Source organism: Cheilinus undulatus, linkage group 23 (genome assembly GCF_018320785.1).
Source record: "Cheilinus undulatus linkage group 23, ASM1832078v1, whole genome shotgun sequence".
In the NCBI taxonomy this organism is placed as follows: Eukaryota; Metazoa; Chordata; class Actinopteri; order Labriformes; family Labridae; genus Cheilinus; species Cheilinus undulatus.
In genome coordinates this window covers 5,931,161-5,954,685 of record NC_054887.1, presented here as the reverse complement: position 1 = coordinate 5,954,685, position 23,525 = coordinate 5,931,161, and the positions used below count along the sequence as shown (strand labels likewise).

The 23,525-nt window shown below is 39.0% G+C and overlaps 1 protein-coding gene across 9 annotated transcripts in view; it reads left to right on the top strand.

The window, feature by feature from the left end:
* Nucleotides 1–23,525, top strand: part of dock4b (dedicator of cytokinesis 4b) — a 222,183-nt gene that overhangs the window by 138,549 nt on the left and 60,109 nt on the right. For all 9 annotated transcript variants that reach the window (XM_041780989.1, XM_041780988.1, XM_041780986.1 and 6 more), the window contains exons 23-33: nt 780–950; nt 5,753–5,945; nt 6,493–6,629; nt 12,702–12,836; nt 13,306–13,404; nt 18,634–18,728; nt 19,386–19,461; nt 20,056–20,156; nt 20,369–20,427; nt 21,430–21,578; nt 22,708–22,793. In XM_041780989.1, coding sequence (XP_041636923.1) covers nt 780–950; nt 5,753–5,945; nt 6,493–6,629; nt 12,702–12,836; nt 13,306–13,404; nt 18,634–18,728; nt 19,386–19,461; nt 20,056–20,156; nt 20,369–20,427; nt 21,430–21,578; nt 22,708–22,793 — 1,301 coding nt within the window. The remainder of the gene's footprint in view (nt 1–779; nt 951–5,752; nt 5,946–6,492; nt 6,630–12,701; nt 12,837–13,305; nt 13,405–18,633; nt 18,729–19,385; nt 19,462–20,055; nt 20,157–20,368; nt 20,428–21,429; nt 21,579–22,707; nt 22,794–23,525) is intronic.

The window sequence follows — 23,525 nt, the reverse complement described above, 5'->3', positions numbered from 1 at the left end:
CCCACTTACCGTAACCCTAACCATTGGGGTTTGGGTGACTAACCATAACCCTCTTTGGGTTTTCCGTAGCTTATTGTGTTGAATTTTGATTTATCCCCCCAGTAAATTTTAGGTTTTTATTTATGGCATTCTTCTTTTGTGAAAAATAGCCACTTTCCATAACCTCTGTAGAGGTCTGCTGCCAGATCCTCTTGCACACATGGGGTACAACCTAACCACTGGGACCTCTGACACCCACAGTTAGACACTTTTGATCAATTTAACTCTTTAGAGTGACGAATTGACTGAAAAGACTCCTCAGTTAAAGACAGTAAAAGACCACTGGAGGTGGTCTGAGGATCTGTACTTCACAATTATCAGTATTTCCTCCCAGGCTTAGAGCTCAGCAGCAGGTGCAAGGATAAAAATCTCTACATAGCAGCATACTAATGGTACTAAAAGAGCTACACAGATGCACTGATACAGAAGGTTGTTGGCTTCCCTTGCTACTGTAGAAATCTCCACACAAGTAAATGGTTTGGCCCTCTTTCCCTCCTAAAATAGTTGCATTTTTACTGTATATTTGTAAGACTTGTGTTCCAGATTTGAGGGTAGCACAATTTCTCTAGTATCCAGCTGAAAAATGAAGAAGTGTTCCCATATTTTTTACTGCAGAAACACCCATCATAACATTAAAGATGAACTTTGTCTGAGGTCAAAATGACACTTTAGATCAGCTTCCATCACTTTGTCCTCACCAGACAGATAATAAATGATGGATCTTCTTTGTCTCTCTCCAGGCCACCGAGTACATCTTCAAGTACATCATCCAGTCTCGCCGCCTCTTCTCATTAGCCACTGGAGGCCAGAATGAGGAGGAGTTCCGAGTTTGTATCCACGAGCTCTTCATGTCCATCCGCTTCTTCCTCTCGCAGGAAAACAAAGGCACCAGCCCCGTCGCACAAACACAGGTATGTGCGCCTCTACAGTCACGTCTGTGTGTAAATCGTGTTGTTTTCTATCTCAAGGACTCCTCTTAATGTAGCTGTGATAGGTGAGAAATTGTCTGTAATTGAATTTCATGCTGCCGGGGGGTCTGGAGCTGGAATAGAAATTTTTGTGGCAGCTTTTTCTTTTTCCGCTGGGAGATCTGCACAGTGGGGTAGCCGCCTCCGCTGTTTTCAAACAAGACCAAAACAAATAAGCTAAAATCCTAATTACACACCAGAAACAGCTGGTTGTGTGTCGATTTTTTTACTCATCCAAGGAAATAACTGGCTGTTTTTCCCTCTAGAACACCTGTATAACTTCTGTCTGCTCCTTGTTCCCTCTTGTTTTGTCTTTTTAGTGGGTTCTCATTTGTCTCATTTACCCAGTCGCTCCTTTTAAGTCTGTTAGGGTCTTGTAGCCTTTTAATCGATAAAATCCAGCTCGCTTTCAGTGCTCAAGTCAGACAAACCCTGCGTGTAACGCCTATGTGTATTCATTCTCTTGAATAATTTCTTACCTTGTTTTTACTCCCATGTGAACCTTAAGCGTCTGTTCCCCTCTACCATCTTTTCAATTACTACATTAGGTTTTTCCTCCCACAGCTCAGGTGAACAATTATTCCCCCAGAGACTGACAGAATGAGTTGAGATGTCAAAACCGGCACTTTTTGTTTAAAACCCTGCAGTCTCTTTCGGTCACTGTGTAAAAATTTCACCTCATTTTGACACCAGAAGAGCGAGGGTAACATTAACTATTCCAGCCGTGGCCTCTCCACGCTGTCTGAAAAAGCTCCACTTCATCCCTCTGCTGACTCCTGAGGCCGGACTGATCTGTATTCTCAACACAACAATAGCTGCGGAGAGATGCACGCCAGGCTCATGCTAATCTCAGTTAATCTGCAGCATGTGGGTGAAGTTACCTGCTAGTACAGCAATGCCAATGAATGCATAATTTAGCACGTGCAGCCTGTTGGAGATTGTTCTTTAATACCATAGATCTTTAATAAGCAGTACCTAAATATATGCTAGGATTTCTTTACAGGTAGATTTTCTTTAGGGTGAGTTATGCAGGGAGAGAGAGATTTCTTGTAATACATATAAACATTTTATCCCCTTAACTTGTGTGAAACTAAAGATTTTGTTCTTTATTTTCCCATTTTCATTACAATTTAAGTATTGATGCTTTTAGTGAGTAATAGACAGGGGTGGAAAATAACAAATCTATCTGAAACCAATATTTACTTTTACTTAAATATGTTATAGAAGAAGTATTGTATTTGCAATAAATAAAAGCATCAATAACTGAATTTGAAAAACAAATACCGAGGCAAAAAGAAGCTCTAAGCTTCCCATCAACTACACACGTAGACAAAATTGTTGGTACCCCTTTGTTAATGAAAGAAAAACCCACAATGGTCACAGAAATAACTTGAATCTGACAAAAGTAATAATAAATAAAAATTCAATGAAAATTAACCGATGAAAATCAGACATTGCTTTTGAATCGTGGTTCAACAGAATTATTTAAAAAAACAAACTCCTGAAACAGGCCTGGACAAAAATGATGGTACCCCCAGAAAAGATTGAAAATAATGTGACCATAGGGACATGTTCAACCAAGGTGTGTCTTCTAATTAGCAATCTGTAATTAGCAATTAGTAATCAGTCAGTCGGCCTATTTAAGGGGTGACAAGTAGTCACTGTGCTGTTTGGTGACATGGTGTGAACCACACTAAACATGGACCAGAGGAAGCGAAGGAGAGAGTTGTCTCAGGAGATTAGAAAGAAAATTATAGACAAACATGTTAAAGGTAAAGGCTATAAGACCATCTCCAAGCAGCTTGATGTTCCTCTGACTACAGTTGCACATATTATTCAGAAATTTAAGATCCACGGGACTGTAGCCAACCTCCCTGGACGTGGCCGCAGGAGGAAAATTGATGACAAATCGAAGAGATGGATAATACGAATGGTAACAAAAGAGCCCAGAACAACCTCCAAAGACATTGAAGGTGAATTCCAAGGTCTAGGTACTTCATTGTCAGATCGCACCATCCGTCGTTGTTTGAGCCAAAGTGGACTTCATGGGAGACGACCAAGGAGGACACCACTGTTGAAAACAAATCATAAAAAAGCAAGACTGGAATTTGCCAAACTGCATGTTGACAAGCCACAAAGCTTCTGGGAGAATGTCCTATGGACAGACGAGACAAAACTGGAACTTTTTGGCAAGGCACATCAGCTCTGTGTTCACAGACGCAAAAATGAAGCATACCAAGAGAAGAACACTGTCCCTACTGTGAATGAAATCTCAAGACTATCTAGGTATTCTAGAGAGAAATGTGCAGCCCAGTGTCAGAAAGCTTGGTCTCAGTCGCAGGTCATGGGTCTTGCAACAGGATACTGACCCAAAACATACAGCTAAAAACACCCAAGAATGGCTAAGAGCAAAACGTTGGACCATTCTGAAGTGGCCTTTTATGAGCCCAGATCCAAATCCTATTGAACATCTGTGGAAGGAGCTGAAACATGCCATCTGGAGAAGGCACCCTTCAAACCTGAGACAACTGGAGCAGTTTGCTCATGAGGAGTGGGCCAAAATACCTGCTGAGAGGTGCAGAAGTCTCACTGAAAGTTACAGAAATCATTTGATTGCAGTGATTGCCTCAAAAGGTTGTGCAACAAAATATTAAGTTAAGGGTACCATCATTTTTGTCAACGCCTGTTTCATGAGTTTGTTTTTTAAAGTAATTCTGTTGAACCACAATTCAAAAGCAATATCTGATTTTTATTGGTTAAATTTCATTGAATTTTTATTTATTATCACTTTTGTCAGATTCACGTTATTTCTGTGACCATTGTGGGTTTTTCTTTCATTAACAGAGGGGTACCAACAATTTTGTCCACGTGTGTACATTTAACTTGCCAGTATTGGCTAATTTGTTGCTCAGTACTAGCTGGAGCATAGATAGAACCCTGAACAAAACAGGATACCTGCTGATGCTAAGCATGGTTAAATATTTGAACTTAAAAGTTAAACTTAGCTTAGAACAGGCTTCAAATTCTGGCCTGACCCTACCCAAGCCTTTGTGCATTCTCTCAAAGCTTGCCCCTGCGTGTCACTCTAACGGTAATTTTATTAAACTATATTTCAATCAGAAGAGACTTAAGACTTAGTTTAGCAATGATTTATTTCACTAATTTAATGAAAGAGAAATGTGCAAAGTCTTTGGCGATTAGACTCCATTGTGATGACCTTATATATTTGAGTGCAGCTAAATAATCTGTTATCCTTTCCCAAACCAAACAATGGCCCATTCATTCAATCCCTTTCAGTCGTGTCAGTGTCATATTTAACTTCCCAACTCTTGTATCTTGACGTCTCCATTCTGAGGATTAATACGTTTTTCAATGTTTATTTTTTAGAATTTAGATTTATTTAAATGAAAAGTCTGTTTAGATGAGTGCTTAGTAAGTGCAACACAGAAGCATGTGATACAGACGTGCTCTATTTATTGTTAAACGATAGAAGAGCAGCGAGGATGAGGAGCAGACACGCACTTAAACATAATGCCATAGATGTGGAGCAGGCTGACCGCCCCCCCTCCCCTCCTGATCTTCCTCTAAGAGGATCAAAAGAGCCACATCAATTAAGCCGCATTCATTCCCTGAGAGGGGTGTGGTCAGGGGCGGAGTCAGACAGCTCGTTAACATTTAAAGCCACAGACACGGAAACTGCTCGTTCTGAGCAGGGCTGAAACAGAGGGGTTTTTAGACATGCAAAAATCCAATACTGGAGTGTTTTTTCAGCAACAAACTTCACAGGCATGTTTTAGGGACCTCTGAGAACAATATAAACTTATCTTAAAAGGGTAAAATATGTCCCCTTTATTTGCCTGGTTGGAGGTTTGTATTTGTCTTTAGATTGTGCACTGCACGGATATAATTGTTCAACCCCAGCAGACATAAAAACAACTGCTTGTTACTTAGTAATTATAGTGTACAAATCACTTTTTATTTTTGCTTTAGTGGAGTTTTAGACAATCAACTTTACTTCTGCTGGAGCAAAGTTTAATCAGAGTAGCTGCTTTACTTGAGGTCAGTGCTTATGATTTATTCCCACCTTTGTTAATAGGCTCAATAAAGCAGGGAAACCTTCTAAATTACCGCCAATTAGCAGAACGATGGATCTTCTTGTTCCTCAACTTGAACTTTTCTTTTATCAAAAGTAAAAAGCCTGTGACAGTGATACAAAGCAGTGCTGAAAATTGGCTTCTATCCTCTGTCAGGCTTTTCTGAAAAAATGAAGGTAAACAGAAGAAAAATGATGCTGTGACTCATCTCGCTAAAATTTTTGTAATCATCATTTTTCAGTCGTGCCGCCAGACCCTGACAGAACTTGACATGAATAAATGGCACCAGATAGAGAAGTAAAAACCAAGCAACAGACGGCAATCCCACTGGAGTCGCCTTCCACATAATCCCTCTGTACTTGAGTTCAAAATGTTTGATTATGAAAGAAAGTATGAGAGTCATAGTGAGTTGGTAAAATTATTTTTTTTCAGCTGTGGCCCCTTTTAAGATTAATACACAGATGAAGTGAAAAATTCATTGAAATTACAGCATGTGAAGTGTTTAAAACATGCAGCTCTATGCCTTTAGAAGCTCTGCTCAGTCTACTTTGCATCTTGAACGCTCTCAGCTGTTCAAAGATAAGATAATGGATTCATAGTGTCTGTTCGATTTAGCCTCTGAATGATTAAACACCGCCCTGATCTGCCTAGGCGGTGTTCCTGAGGACATTCCCGTCAGTTTACGGAGAGCTATTGAAGATCTTCACAGTGCGAGAGGTGGCCGGCTTTGTCAGGGAGACACTGGGCAGCCTGCCAACCACTGTTCACGCCGACTGCCCCCTGGAGGCTGTCAAACTGCAGTGCATTGCCAAAACAGTGGAGGACCAGCTTTACATAAACCCAGGTTAAGATGGAGACACACAAACACATGCACAGATGATATTCAATTTGATTTGAATGCACAATTAAAGCTTGTTAACCAAACATGGAAGAATCTGTGAGCAAAGAACACAAAAAGCTTTGCATACAGAGTATAAACACACAAGAAAAATAAACAGAACAGAGGGAAGCAAACAATTATATTCATATCCTTTATACAGACAGGATTCAGTACGCTGTATGTTTGCATCCATTATGTCCAAACGGGCTATTAGTCCATATCATACTACTGGTTTGTGCTCCTGCAGTGAAGCTGACTCCATGTCATTAAATCTGTGTTTTAAAGGGAGGTACACTAAAGCAATTTACTGTCACTGTTTAATTTATAATTGCTGCTAAAGGCTGCATGCAGAGAAGAACACATCCCTCATGCACACTGTATTAAAGTAAAAAATAAAGGCTAACACCCAGATACATTTTATCATATTAAAGTGACATTGCTCCTGTTAGGATTCTTACTGTTTATTTCCATTTCTTTGATGTGTGGTTTGATGTGGGTGTACGTGTTGCAGAGTCACGGTGCATCCTGCTGCCAGTGGTGCTCCGGGTCCTCCAGGCGCACATGCAGGAGCAGAGAGACCTGGTCATGTGTGCACGCATCCTCACCAGCATGCTGTCGCTCATCAAGAAGGAGGAAAACGGCACCGCGGTGAGTGGAGAGCTCCGTCCAACTCATTCCTAGAGATGCAGAAATCCTGTGGAATCATTAAAAGTTCAATAAGAAGATTAATACACATATTTGTATCGTTTATCTGGAACCAGTGAGTTATGCTTTAAAACAAGATACAGAAAGGAAAAAGCTAGTTTTGCTCTGTCAGTGGTGAAAAATCCTCCTACCAGCATTTCATTAAGCTCTATACTCAAGGGAAGTATGAGGAGTTTTTAACTGGTTATTAAACAGACTTTAATGAATACCAAAGTCTCTTTAGTAACCATTCAGACCAGGGGTGTCAAACTCAAGGCCCAGGGGCCAAATCCAGCCGGTGGAACAGTTTAATCTGGCCCACAAGATCATATGATAATTCTGTTATAACTGGCCCATCAGTATGCAGATTTCCTTAAGTATAAAAATGTGAACTTATCCTTGATGATTCAAGTTATCCTTGTTAATTTATAAAATCTGAAAAAGTACGGACTAAAAATATTTGGATAAAAGGGAATGTGGGAAAATGAATTTATATGTGTTTTAATTCCATATTTATTTATTATTATTTATTATTTATTTAAGGTGACCCTGTTCGGCCCTCAGGTTAGACCTGAATCCAGAATCCAGCCCCTGCTGTGATTGAGTTTGACACCCCTGATTTAGACTGTCCCTGTCTGCAGATTTATAAAGTATAGTCTGATTGGTCAGATTTTGCTCATAGTTGACTAATCTTTGAATGCATTTTTGGATTACTTCTTTATTTGCGACATAAGATACAAACCATGTTGCTAAACTATTTTTCATGTAGACTTGAATGAATTATTTATGCTATGAAAGGACCTGGTCCGTCCTTTTTCTCACTTATTAAGTCTACAATACAGTGATTTTGTATTGATATAACACATGCCCATTTACAAAACAAAGGGCTCAAAGCCTAATGACCTTCACAATGCTCCCACACTTCATCCTGACATTGTGTGCTATGAGGAAATGTAAAAGCTTTAAAGACCAGCTGAGAAGCTGCTGCTACAATGGCTCTGCACAATGGGTTAGATTTAACCATGCACAATCTAAGGACATGTATTGAAAGTATGAGTTATTTTCAGAATTGCATTACAGCGGTGCTTTCCACAAGTGTCGTTTGAATAACAAATGATTCTGTATTTCGATTTATTTCAACAATCTATCAGCTTAAAGCAATAATAAGATTTAAATGTTTCTAAGCAATATAAACTTCAAACAAATGTCTCACATACTTGGTGTTATGCTGTTATGTAAAATCAAAGTCATAGGTTTGCTACATGCTACATGCTAAATGCTACAATTATTATAATACATTTTTGAATTGGAAAACACAATTCTCTCGTGACAGTTGTCTTTTATGTAAAACTACTCATTTTTTAAATCCTCATGTGAGAAATAGCAGGCCATGTTGTGTGACAATGTGAATCCTGACAATGAAGTAGCTAAATTTTTAATTTATGATTAGCTCTGTCTTCCTCACCTAATAATAATTTCCACCACAAATTGTTGCTTTAAAACCTAACAGATTGCAGGGAAGTAAGTGTTGGATCCTTGCAATTTCCTGACTACTTTATCCAACAAGCTGACCACATCATATACCTATGGAAGGCATTGTTAAAAGTATTAAGACATTGATATTAATATCAAGAGAGGCCATGAGTCTGAAATTATTCAGGAAAAGCAGACACATCTGTGTGAAATCAAACATTAATGTTACACAGTTTTGTCATGAAGCTGCCCTGGTGGTTGTTTTATGCATAGTTTTTTTAATCATAATAATAATTGTAATAAGAAAAGATATTCCTAAGATATTTCTTCTCCACAAAGGGAAAGTCCAATTCACAGCAGCAAAAAGTAGTGTAGACGAAGCAGGCCATTGGTGACAATAACACAATAGAAATAAAGGACAATTAAAAGTAGTGTTACAAGAGCATTTATGAATACAAAAATATGGAATATAAAATATCGGCTTACAAATTATAGATAGTATTTATACATTTGTGTTTTTACAGGTTAGACATAGTACAGATTGGGTATAGTGGAGATACACTATATTGCCAAAAGTATTCACTCACCCATCCAAATAATTGTAATCAGGTGTTCCAGTCACTTCCATGGCCACAGGTGTATAAAATCAAGCACCTAGGCATGCAGACTGTTTCTACAAACATTTGTGAAAACATGGGTCACTCTCAGGAGCTCAGTGAATTCCAGCGTGGTACTGTGATAGGATGCCACCTGTGCAACAAGTCCAGTGGTGAAATTTCCTCGCTCCTAAATATTCCACAGTCAACTGTCAGTGGGATTAGAACAAAGTGGAAGCGATTGGGAATGACAGCAACTCAGCCACCAAGTGGTAGGCCACGTAAAATGACGGAGCGGGGTCAGCGGATTCTGAGGCACATGGTGAGCAGAGATTGACAACTTTCTGCAGAGTCAATGGCTACAGACCTCCAAACTTCATGTGGCCTTCAGATTAGCTCAAGAACAGTGTGTAGAGAGTTTTCCATGAGGTTTCCATGGCCGAGCAGCTGCATCCAAGCCATACATCACCAAGTGCAATGCAAAGCATCGGATGCAGTGGTGTAAAGCACGCCGCCACTGGACTCTAGAGCAGTGGAAACACATTCTCTGGAGTGAGAAATCACGCTTCTCCATCTGGCAATCTGATGGACGAGTCTGGGTTTGACGGTTGCCAGGAGAACGGCACTTGTCTGACTGTATTGTGCAAAGGGTAAAGTTTGGTGGAGGGGGGATTATGGTGTGGGCTTGTTTTTCAGCCCCCAACTTTGTGGGAACAGTTTGGGGATGGCCCCTTCCTGTTCCAACATGACTGTGCACCAGTGCACAAAGCAAGGTCCATAAAGACATGGATGAGAGAGTTTGGTGTGGATGAACTTGACTGGCCTGCACAGAGTCCGGACCTCAACCCGATAGAACACCTTTGGGGATGAATTAGAGTGGAGACTGAGAGCCAGGCCTTCTTGTCCAACATCAGTGTGTGACCTCACAAATGTGTTTCTGGAAGAATGGTCAAAAATTCCCATAAACACTCTCCTAAACCTTGTGGAAAGCCTTCCCAGAAGAGTTGAAGCTGTTATAGCTGCAAAGGGTGGACTGATGTCATATTAAACCCTATGGATTAAGAATGGGATGTCACTGAAGTTCATATGTGAGTCAAGGCAGGTGAGCAAATACTTTTAGTGATATAGTGTATTTATATGAACACCTACATACACATATATACATGCACAAATATATACATATAACCATCTGTGCAGATTATACATATAAATAGTTATTGCACAGATTACTTGGAGCAGTAATTATATAATTACTTTATTTGTATAGCACTTTTATAAACAAGGGTTTACATAGTGCTTTGTAGCAGCAAGAACAAAGCAACTAAACCCAAACAAAAGACAGAGACATCAGAACAATGACACCCAGAAACATAAACAGAACCCAAACAGTTCAAGAACCTGAACAAAAGAACATGATGATAAACTAAGACAACAGAGCGTAAATGTCCAAACCATGATATCATAGACATCATTAAAGCGCAGGCATTATTAAAACAGTAGGAACTCAGGCAACACAGAAACCCAGCTACAAGCTGAGACCAAGAGGACCAAAATGTAAGGAGTAAGCAGTTAAAGAGACATAAAGAGATAAAAACAACAAGAGAAATAAAAACAGTAAAAGGAGAGTAAAGGCAATCAGATTTGATAAGAGAAACAGAACGAGAGCCAGTAAAAACAGTAAAGTAGCAAAGAAGAGGGAGAAATACAAGTAAGATAAAGCTCTAGAAATGCAAGGCGTAAAAAATGATACATTTAATAGCAAAATGAGATTTTTAATAGTAGCAGTTTAAAAGTTTGATGAACGAGCCATCCAACATTCAACTGTTTGGAGTTACCGCTAGCATTGTAACTGCTTTTACAATAACATTAGATAATCAAAAATGGTAATTTATTAGACATGAAACTTTAAGCTTATTCAGAGTTGTTAAAGCCAAACAAATATTTAAGCCTTGTCTTAGTCATTGTCCATCGTTCAGCGTTGTGAAGCATGAATTAAACTTCTACATGAAGTGCACTTTTATTGTCTGTAAAGTCTGCCTGGATGTATCATTTTTCTGCCCTGTGTTTGATATGACATGATAATTTAGTGTTCAGCACTGGCTGTAGATAATTTAGTACAATTTTAAATTGTTGTCTGCTGCTTTAGGACTTAAAGAATTGCTGATTTTCCTCCTCAGTACTTTGGCAAAGATGTTTCCTGTCTAAATGCATAAATTCATAGTTGCTTGTTTGCCATATTGGCATCTTAATGTTAAATATTTAAATCAAAGATATTATTGTTATTGTCATTATTATGATCATTAAACACACAAGGCAAGGCATGTTTGTTTACATAGCAGCATACAAAGTTGGGACACCGTTAAACAAAATTTAAACTAGGGCTGCATTAAATCGCCATTAAGGTCCATAGATTTCATTAACTGCATGCTTTATTGTCCTTTTTCAGAACACTTCAGTTAATCCTCGTGTAAAATAAGTCCACCACTCCCTCTTAATGTCTCATTTTAGTTTAAAAACTCACAGACAGCTCAGTGGACAAGTCAAAAATCATCTGCATTTTATATTAGCATACATTTCACTGTTTTATGGTTATTTAATTTTCCTTTCTTAATCCATAAAAAGTTTAGTTTTCCTAGCTTAAGTAGTGTTGTTTTATTTATTTGTTTTTTAATCAACCCAGTTAAACCCAGAATAAATGCTGGTCTTGAGTCATTACACATAGTTTGATTTTTTAAAGTTTAAAATGCAAAATAGTGCAGTTTTGGATGCAGCAAAAAAAAAAAAAAAAAAAAAAAATTTGCAATCAATAGAAATTCTGAGTTTTATTATGGTTAAATTTTAATCATTTGACATGCATATATATATATAAAATATATAAAAATATGACTGTCTAATCAGAAAAGGGATATGTTACATGCCAAAGCCTACATGTCTTTTCACATTGATTATTGCTCATTAGTTTTTAACCTCAATCCATTTTCCCCTCAGTAGGGATTTTCTCACATCATCTTGCAGAGTTAATATGAATTATTGTTGCTATTCTACAAGCCTGTAGAAGAGAATTACCAACATAATAACCAGAAAATAACTTAAAAGGAAGTGAATGCTGGAGGAATCAGTCTAAAGGCAATTTCTTTGCCAATACATTGCAATAGCAGATTGCTTTATTGTGTGTGTATGGTCAATTAGTCTTGGTAACGAGATGTTGGCAGCCGTGCGGTCCAGTAATGAGTCCCATCAATTAAGCAGTGGGCATTGTTGAGGTGGCAGTCACTTGGAGCTCTGCGCCTGTGTTTGTGTGTTGTATCTCGGGCTGCCTGGCTTGAACTGTGTGTGCCAGAGGGGCAGCTAGTGGTAAAGGCGCCCAGTAGGACACGCACATACAGACAATACACACATACACAGAGACTGGCACTGCATGCAAAGGGAAGTGACAGCAGTGGCAGCCAGTGTGCCAGTCTGAGGCTCCTTCTCATTATCGCTCTGTCCAAGACCTGTCTGTCTTGTCAGCGGTAGAGACTGCTGGGAGATGCACGCACACAAACACACACATCCATCAGTTTATCCTCCACTCTCTCTGAGTTGCTTTTAATCTTTATCTGTCTCCCTTTCCTTTGTATTTCACCTTCTTTTATTCTTTTTCAATTCTCCTCCTTCCCTGTGAATTAAGAGTTTCAAAATGTGGCACTTAGCCTTGAAACTTTTAAAAGTTCTCAAACTTGAGGGTTAAGACTCATTAAAACAGTATAATCAAAGGGTGCAGGATGCATACGTTGGATCTTTTGACGTCGGCTGTCTATCATGGTTCAAGGTTGGCAGAAGAAACACAAAAAAAGATGCAAATTGCTGAATAAAAGTCTTACAACTTGAATTTCAAGGATGACCCTTTTAGAAGAGGCTCTTCTTTCCTCGTACATGTTAATAAAGTGAAATGCTGTGATTCATGAGTGTTACCTCTTTCGTGCAGGAGCCCATGGTCTCTGAGGAGGTGGAGCTAATCGTCGAGAGCCTGCTGGGAGTTTTACTGCGGACAATCCTGGAAATCAGCAACAGGCCCCAGCCTGCCGGCCCCAGTATGAGACTGCAGTTTCAGGATGTCACTGTATGTGTTCTACCTTGTGCACTGTGTCTGTGTGCTTTTCAATGCAAACTGTTTTGGGAGTTAACAAGATGTGCAAGAGTAATTATAGATTTTAAATTAGGTTGCTGCAATGGCGGCCCTAATTTGACTAACATTATTAACATTAATGGCAATAATTAAGATTTATGATACAGCACAGCACTAAATAGGAACGGTGAGTTGGATGATAATGAGATCATCAGTGTCATCACTTTGTTGAAGGCGAGGGGTTGTTCTTTGTGTAATCGAGCTCTGCTAATCACCAGAACAGGTTAAGAAAAGGCTTTATGTGAACCAGATAAAAAAAGTACTTATTTTTCCTCCTCCTGTAGCATCAGAGTTCATTTTTCTAAACTAATTTCCTCAGGACAGCCCCTGATATGTAAAACAGCATTATTAGTCACTAAACACATCCTTCTCTTCCTCCCTTCTTGTGTTTTTGTCCTGTCAGGGAGAGTTTGTAGCGTGTTTGTTGGCCCTCCTGCGACAGATGAGCGACAGACACTACCAGCAGCTGCTGCAGGCGTTCAACAGCAAAGACAACCTGAGGGTGAGAGCAACAGTTCTATTTCTCTCTGTATATATTTGTTAGTCCCAGGCAGTGCCTCATTTTGTGCTCTACTTCCAAATATATTCTGAAAATTAACTCAGTAGCAGTGGTTATGTATGCTTTTAATGGCACAAGCTGTACCACACAAAGCCAGATCACTAACAATTGAGCCTGTGTCTCATAAATTATACATAAACTAGGCAAATATCAAAATTTAAGCAACAATATGCAACTTTTCGACTTTACAAAGTAGTTTCAAAGTCATTCCAACAGTATAAGCACTTAGAACAGGGAGAATGGCCAGTTTCACAGGCCCAGTCACCTGCTTTCATGGCTCTTTTGTGAGAAGTGGGTATTAGTGAATGGCACATTATCTTTTAGCTAAAGAGAGACAGTTAGCCTTATCTCTGTAATTTTTCATGCAGTAACCCTATCCACACTTGCACATAACTGCTTCCTGCTTTGAGGAACAGGTGGACAAGCATGTCAGGAGTTTTCTGGGTAGGTTCAGAGTAGGGATGGGCAATATGGACTAAAAAAATTGTCACGATATTTTGCTGTATTTATTGCGATAACGATATAAATCACGATAAAAAATAGCACCATTCAACACAACCTTTCTGACTAGGAAATATGTATCAAATTGGCTGCTTAACTACACCAGCTACATATATAAATATAGATATATAAATATTTCTATATTTATATAAATAGATATCTATTAATGTAGGGATATTTTAGTAAAAAATAAAAAAACTATGTTGCTTCTACATTTAAGAGATTCAAAGAGAAATTTAGTTGGAAATAGTACAAATAATGTTCCAACTTGGCAGATTATTAAAAATTTAAGTGTCAGCATTAAAAATTGACCCTAAACTAGAAGTATTTACAGCACTATTTTACCTCCATATGGCCATTCCAGGATATGGTCTTTTTTGTCCAGTTTGCCTCTATCTTTAGTGTTTAAATGTAAAATACAGTCTGATATCCTCTTTTAAGTCTGGAGGGTCCTTCAGTGGAGCAGAGCTGCCAGGCTCCACCATGTTTGCTTTTACAGAGATAAGTCACTCAATGCAAGTCCAAGTTAAAACTTCTGTTGTTAAATTGATAAAAATAAGAATAAGTAAATTTGATAAATTATTTTTAACTAAGTTTGATTAAGTCCATGATGTATAATAAGACGGAAGCTTATAATGTGGTAGTAGTAGTTATAATCACGTTTTCAGATATAATACAGTTTGGTGTTTATCTGTCCCTCCATCATACACTTCTGTCGGTCTGTCTGTCTGTAAGGTGTGTACTAAAGACACCTATGCACCTAACAAAATAAACTTGCATCATGTTATCTATCATATCATGTACATTCTATGTTGTTGTAAATGTTATATATTGCTAACCTTATAGGAAATCTACATGAGATGCGAGTTTATTACTCACATCTTTCTAAATGTTAGACTAAGCGTTCCGTTATTTCCTCGTATAAACTGTGGGACCGTGCATAATTTCTGCGGCTGTAAAATGGAGGAATAGGGGATCGTAAAATAAAGCGCACTGTGCAAATGACCATTGTCTGCTCCACGTCTGATTTCCTCTAATCAAACTATTTACAGATAATAGAGGTAGCTCCTCGTTTAACAAACTCATCCTCCGTTTCATCTCCGCCTTCGGCCATGTTTGTTATGTTTCTGCATGTGAGTTACGAATGCGGCACAGTTGATGACGTATGTGTGCACGACAATCGCAGACACATACGTTATCAACCATAGTTTATCGTTATTTTCGTTAAAGGCTGTTTTCTCATCGTGGAAAGTTTTTTTTCGCGGTATATCGCAAACGATAGGATATCGCCCATTCCTAGTTTAGAGGAACATTTGTGAGAAGAGCTAATGACTGAGGCCTAGAGATGGAAGAGAAGAAAACACCAGCAATCTGACGGCAGAGTGTACGTTCCTGTGGATTTTATTGACAAACTGAGACATAATTTTAGGCTAGAGCAGCTTCACCAGGGGCGTAAGGTCATTTCACCTGACTTATGTCTCAAGCTTGCATACAATCAAAAAGATAAATCCACCTAACGCCAAATAGTTATTTCCTTGTTGATCTTAAAGCTGGTTTTATACGCTTGCAACTTTAAAGTCCCTGTAAATAAAATCCAAAATTTGTAACAAAACCAAGCAGCAATCTCCTGTCCTGAAAAATGAAGCCAATGCGGAAGTGCAAAAATTGCAATACGGCAAGTGTCCATTTGAGGTTGGCTGCAGAAACACCAGAAGTCACGTACACAACACATGTTAAAAAGCTGTTTTTTCACTCTAGAAATAAACTGTTTCACAGCCTGGTTCAAAAAACGAAGCATGTCTCATTAGCTAATGTCTTCATGTGCACACTATGTACTGGGGGTGAATTTTTTTGTACCACAATTGTTTTAATTATGTTAAGGATAAACCTCACTGTGCACTGATTGGCGCATCTCATTTGATTGACAGATAACTTGACAGGCAGACGCTACCTGTCAACCAAAAGGATAGATTTAGTGCAAGCTCAGCTGACAGGAAGTCAAGCTCATTCTTTACAGTCTTTGGTCAAAACTAGGTGTGTTGGAATTGGGTTGCTGTAAACGTATCAAAACACCCAGTTCTTTGTGTGACTGTATTTTGGATGTAGACCTGATACAGAATGTTTTTCACCACTTTTGCAGCTTGGTTTATTTTGAGCAGGGAAAAAATGTAGCGCCCCATGTTGTAAACAGGTGCTGTTTGAATTATCTTGCCTCCCCTAAAGCTACAACAAAATCCGATCACTGGGCCAAAACTACTTGCCACGTTGGTCTACGGGTCAGCCATGCACTAGTCACCGTAAGGTCAAGAGACCATCTAATTGCTGGAGTGCTTGTCTATTTTTTACTTCAACAAGGGGCAGTGGGAACAAACATGTTACCTGCTGAAGATGTGTTTTAATCTATATTTCACTTGTGATTAGTCGGAATGATTTGCTGAAGCAGGCTGTGGCTTTGTCTCTCTCAAAGCAGCAACAATTCAATCCCACCTCTCAGCTCCAGTCTGCTAAAGTTCAGTCAAGTAACCAACAATTGACACGTTCTTTTCCTGCTAACTCTGTTACAGTAAAAGCCTCCAATTCTAATCATTAAAGACTTTTATTTTGAAGAGCAACATAAGAAAAGGAAGTGTTTTAGCAGCAGCTTAACAAACGCATCGCATAAACAACTGAGAAACATACCGTAACATCAAAATTAATATATAATGAGAAGTAAGGAATACCTGAAGTGTTGGATACAGGATGAGAATATGAAACTGTACCTTTTTCCATTTAGGTTGTAGCAATTTTTTTTTTTTTTTTTGAGAGACAATTTTATTTTTCATAACTGGGTGTGCTTTGGTGCATTCAAACGCCTAATTTTTCATGATCTTTCTTTATATATACTTAAGAGATATTTTTCATGACTAATATTTGGTCTGGTGGTTAAGAACACAGCCACCTGTCATTAAACAAACTGTAAAATACAGATATTTTTAATCACTGAACAGGGACTTTAAGTAAGCACACAGCCCTGATCTTAAACCGGTTCCTTCACTTGGTCCAGCAAGGATTTGCTGCCATGCTGAAACTGTATTTTTTTGCCGCAGAGCCAATTATTTGGCTATAGAAAAGGAAAGAAGTGCTGCTAGTCTAAGCACCGGCTTTGAATCCTCCCTGGAACCGGCTTGGTGGAAAAAGGATATCAGAGACCTTTGGTGGGCACCAGAGAACACCTAACTGAAATCAGATTGCTGCTTGAATTTGCTGTCTAGTTTTGTTCAGTTTAACTAGTGAAAATGTTTGAGTGGAAGACCCACAGATACAAAAATGTAAATATGAAGAGTGGGAGTTACAAAGTGATGTGTTTGCAAAACTTAGATTACATTTGCACCCTGTCAATATTTACTATATTCATTATTTTTCAAGCATATTTGGTTATTTTTTTTTCTTTGTGTGCATTGCTATGATATTCAAATATTGAGTAGCAATATAGAGAAGTACTGGCATCAATGTACAATCTAATTTGATATTCTAATCAGTGTTTTCTCTACAACATTTGTTTTTCCCTCCTCAAGTCCTTGCTCATGCTCTCTGCCTCCCTGTCTCTGCTTCTTTCTCAGCCTTTTTCTAAATAGTTTCCCAAAAACTTTCCACTTTCAAAGTGACTCACCAGCTGTGCTTGCAGAGATTTCTGAAAAACATGTTTATAGACTGTACCTGCTACTGTTTGTGTCCTCTGCGTGCATACATTTGTGCAAGGTCAGCAGTGATACCGTAGGATGCATAATGAAGAGGAGCAGAAAGATGGAAACAGACTCAGAGAGCCAGAGAAAGTTAATAAGGCCATGAGTTCATCTCAGTGAGAAATATCAACCTGCTGAGTTTAGGGATGAGTAGGCAGATAAAATGCTCTTGTAAGCTGAAGGTTACTTATCTGAGAAGGACTGTTGTCATGGTTTTATTTAAGTACCTTTATTACACGAGCACAAGGTAAAACAGAACAAAATATTCAGCACCATGGAGAGAGACTAAGTGTTCACAGTATTTGATTGCATTATCCTTCAATTAAATTCAATTAAAACCTGTTCTTTACCAATAAAAGGGTTTTTTCCTGCATGTAGAATAACGAGGTGGTCGCCTCCAGCAAATTTTTTGCCACTCTAAAAGCTCTGATGTCATGAAAACCATTTTTTTGGAAGCAGTGTCTCATAAATATGTGAATATTTTACAGTGTTTCCTATTGATTTCATAGACTATGGTGCCTCGCCATGATCCAGTCTCTCCTACCATACTCTAATTATCCTATAGGGTGTCGTATACTCCTGAGGATAGTATGGCTGAGTGGTCTAAGGTGCTGGATTAAGGCTCCAGTCTCTCAGCAGTTGTGGGTTCGAATCCCACCACTGTCATTTCTTACTCAGAAGGTGTTGTATGTCCGTTTGTTGTTGTCTGTAACACCTGCTCAAAAACACCAAAATCTTGTAGTTAACACTCTCCTAAATTGCAAAATACGACTTGTAAAAATGTGTTTGCTTGAGCCAGTTGAGGGTACATGCACATGAACACCCCTGAATAATCCTTTAACTCTTCTTAATAGGGTTAAAAACTTGTCATTAAGCGATTCAAGCTGTATTTGTTTTGATACAGACACATTTTAACATCACTATGTATTCATTTCCTTTTTTGTTTCAGGACTTTCTTCTTCAGATCTTCACTGTCTTCAGGATCCTAATCCGACCAGAAATGTTTCCCAAAGACTGGACTGTGATGCGGTTGGTTACAAACAAGTAAGACATCAGTATGACTCAGCAAAACATGGATGAAATTAAAAATATTAGGTACATCTGGGACCAAGGCATGGAGCAAAGTCTCAGACAGACTTTGGAACCCCCTGGAGGAGCTATTCTTAACAATAGCTTCCCAGTTTGTTCAAACAAAGAGCTTTAATCTGCTTAAAGTGTACACATAGTGTTGTTTTCTCGATGGACGGTGTTCTCTGTCTATTTTAAGTCTCCTAAAATGTCATTAAGTTCCATCAGTGATCCACGGGGATATCTCTTTATCATATTAATTCTGGATTAAGGTGTTTTTGATGTAGCACTCTCATTAAACCCAAGGCTCCTGCTCCGAGTCACTTATGAGAACACAATCAAATTCTGCCCATGGGTGGCCTGATGTATAAAAACGTCTATCTAATGAGTCAGAGGAAGATAATTACTTCACTTTCTTGCATGTTTGGTTCACTTCTGGTATTTTGTATTTGGCCTGCAAGAACAAAAATATAGAAGTAATCATCACAAATCATTCTGCTTCACCACTTTAAATATTTATTCACACAGTACTCCATAAATGGATCATTTGAAAAGAGGTAAATGGTGCATTTTCATCCAAGGCAAGAAAAATAACCCTCTTCAACTTTTTCTCTCCGTCTCTGCTTTCTGAAGTGTCATCATCACAACCGTCCTCTACCTTTCTGACGCTCTGAGGAAAAACTTCCTCAATGACAAGTTTGACTACAAGGTAGGAAGAATGTTGTGCGTCTGTGTTTGTGTACATCTGAGCCAAACAACAATGCAGCAAAGATGCCAGACAATCAAACGGTCTCACTTCTAAAAGGCAGCAGCTGCTGAAGTGCACCAAAATGCACAAACAAGCAAACAGGCAGATCCTTATTCATAGTACATATCAATGACTTATTTATTACACTTTTGAAACGCTTCCACAGATACAGAAGCATAATACAAAGATAATACCATTAAACAGGGGATTACAGCTGATTTTTAAATTAGCTGAAAGCTAAAAAAGTATTAGCACAGCAGTAAGAACTCTTAAAAAGAGGAGTTAATTTAATTAGGGTAAGGATTTACTGTTCCCTGTTTTATATTAGTGTTGATCCAAGTTTCATTTGTTAATGTGTTTAGATAATACTCTTAGAAGGATGTTCAAGATTTTTAAGCATAATTTAATATCTGCTAATCTTAACTTCACTTTTGTTTAGCTGTATGAAATAAAAATACCACACAACCCACTGAAACTACACCAGATTTTTTGTCTGTATCCCTGAAAACTGCAGTAGTAGCAGTGTGTTTATCATTTTTCCATGTTGTTTTTCAGGTGTGGGATTCATACTTCTATCTGTCTGTAATATTCATCAACCAGCCGTGTCTTCAGCTGGAGTCCTTCTCCCCCTCCAAAAGGAAGAAGATACTGGAAAAGTGAGTTTTAAAATTCACGTGTACACTGGCTGTTCTTTGCTGAAAGTGTTAGGATGATCTCTAAGGAGCTGTGTGCTATTCCATCCTGCTGCAGTAGCATGGAAAGTGAAAAATAGGCAACGCAGAGAAGAACTTAACATGCTATTCTGTGCAGCTTCTCTATTTTGCCTGCAGCGAGTGCTCATTTCTAACCCTGATGTTTTATCGTGCAGGTATGGAGACATGAGGGTGATGATGGGCTGTGAGATCTTCAGTATGTGGCAGAATTTAGGTAAGACCTTAACACCAGTGTCTCACTATGAATAGTCTGTTTAAGTCATTTTTATAAGATATGTTTTGGGGATTTGATGCCAATTTAGTTCTGGGGAGAGGTGGAGAGAATAAAGGCAAGATTGGGACTAACATGAGGGAGAGGAGCCACAGCTGGCCTTTAAAATAGGCTGCATCATGGATGACAGCCTCTTTATGTTGGGGAAAACAGACATTATCATTAAGCCACTGGCACTCCTATTTCAGCTCTTTGCATACATGACTTTCCTGATATTTTCAGGACATTTTCAGGGGTTTCATTTGCAAAACACTGCGTAGAATTTACACTAACATTTGGATGAACACTAGCCTTTTGTGTTCATCCGGACCATGTCAGGAAATTTTGAAGACTGCATTTATTTACCCTGACATTGACTTATATCCTATCTGATTCTGAGTGTTGGTACAAATCAATGTACTGCTTGCTCTCTTCCATCCCAGCAGTACATTTCTCTACCAGCACGATGAAAGCAAGCTCATAAATGTCTCTATTTTTATTTCTGTTTTGATGCACAAGCTGTGCTCTCAGTTTGTATGCTGCACATACGTCAGAGAAACTAAAGGCTGATAAATTCTTCAGTATTTCTTTGTACTGATGGAAACTAAAATAACACTCAGCAGTCCCCTCTGAACTAGAGAAGTATTTGTTACCATGGTAGCCAGCTGGTAGCCTCTTTCTGTTTGTGTGGATGCTTTTGTACTTTAGCACAGTCTGAGTCTGTGATTGACTAACTTTGTGTTTTAATCTCCAGTTCTAGTGAATTTAAAATCCACTACTGAGTCACTTTATTATGCTTGGGTGCTTTATTAAACACATGGTTAAGCCCGGGTGTGAGTGCAGTAGAATTTGCCAGAGCCCAGACTTCTCTCCAGTTGTCCAAATTGCCTCAGACAGAAACAATCTGCTGTGTTCAGGTATAAAGTGAAAGCCTCACCTCTCCTCTGACCTCCATCTCTCCTCCAGGAGAGCACAAGCTGAACTTCATCCCGGCCATGATTGGTCCGTTCCTGGAGGTGACACTGGTGCCTCAGCCTGATCTGAGGAATGTCATGATCCCCATCTTCCATGACATGATGGACTGGGAGCAGAGGCGCAGCGGCAATTTCAAGCAGGTAAGAAAACAGATTTACTTTACTGAAACTCATACTTCACTGCACATTTTAAGAAAGATTTTGGGGGATTTTTATGCCTTTATTTAGAGAGGCAGACAGCGGACAGAATCAGAAACAGTGGTGAGAGTGTGGGGGAGAGACATGCAGGAAATAAGCTGCCTACATGGGATGCAACAACAAGGCCATCTGTGTCCCATAACTGTCTGCTGAGAAGCATCCCCACAGCATGATGCTGCCACCACTGTGCTTCACATTGAGGATGGTGTGTTTGTGGTGATGTGCAGTGATTTAGCGTCTTGTCTGATGGCCAAAAAGCACCATTCTGGTCTCCTCAGACCTAACAACTCTTTTCGACTTAACCTTGGTGTCTCCCACATGTCCTTTGGTGGAATCTAGTCTAGATGTAATCTGGATTTTCTTCAACAGTGGCTTTCTCTTGCCACTCTCCCATGATGCCTTGACTGGTGAAAAACCTGGCCAACAGTTGTCATATGCAGAGTCTCTCCTATCTCAGCTGCTGAAGCTTGTAACTCCTTCAGAGTAGTCATAGTTGTCTTGGTGGCCTTGCTCACTAGTCTCCTTCTTGCACGCTCGCCCAGTTGTGAGGACGGCCTGATCTAGGCAGATTTACACATTTGCCATATTCCTTTTATTTCTGGATGATGGATTTAACTGAACTTCAGGGGATGTTCAATGGCTTGGATTTTTTATTTTTTTTGTGTCCATCCCCTGACTTGGAGTGTTCTTTTGTCTTTATGGTGTAATGGTAGCCATGAATACTTATTAACCAGAGTCACTTGAGACACATTCAGTGCACTCAGGTGACCCCTATTTCACAAATTATTTGACTACTTGCACCAAATGACTGGACCTCTGTTGAACTGTGTCAGTCACATTAAAGGAGGTGAATATTTATGCAGTCACGTATTTATATGGATGTGGTTACCATGTTTTTAAAACTATCCCCTGACAAGTCCCTTGGCTTGTCCTTCTCCGTTGCTGGTGGTCCTCAATTGCTCTGAAGCTTCGTATATTTTTATCTTCCTTTTACACTTGCTGCTCTTTCTGACATTCATTTTAAGAATTATATTTGCCATTTCTTTGAAAATTAAATGTTTTTCTGTGACAGGTGGAGGCCAAACTGATCGACAAGCTCGACAGCCTGATGTCGGAGGGCAAAGGAGACGAGACGTACAGGGAGCTCTTCAACAGCATGTGAGTCAGAGAACAGCACTGCATAAATAATGCAAAATACAAAGACAGGTGGATTATTACTTTGACTTGTCTTAATAACTCTAGTTTTTAAAGGAAAGCAGATGAGGCCAATAGCCCAGTCAGTTATGTAACTTTATCCTCTCAAGAGCTACAGAAAGCTTTACATTAAAGGACTGAATAGGAAGGCTTGATCAGGATGTTCAGACACTTCTTCTGGCAGACAAAAAAGCTGTCTCAATGACCTAAATGATGCAGCCCACACAAGGCGAAAATCGACTTGCAGGTTGTTTTCTGAGTAAATAGCTGTTTTATCCATTTTTATATAAGTGGAGTGTCTGAGTGTTCGTCTTTTGAAATTGAGCTTTTAACACTGAAACCCAAGAACACAACAAAAAGCCTTAATGCTCAAAGGCAGCTAAGAATCACTGTAAAAAGTGTTAAAATCAGGCTGATGGTGAGGAAAATGTTCACTAAGTGTTGTCTGAGCATAAAAGAACAGTAAAGGGTGTATTTGTATTGTTCAATTATAGTAAAAGGTAAGTCATCAGTGTTGAGTCACCTTTATCTTCACTCACACTTCCTGTTTGGCCGCTCCTTGTCTTTTCGCCCCTTCTGTGTTTCTTGCATGCTGATAATTCACTCTTTATGTTTGTGTTAGCGCGTGTGTATTCTCCGTGCTTGTGTTTACACTCCTTTTGACAAAAACTAACTATATGTGGAGTCCAAAGACAT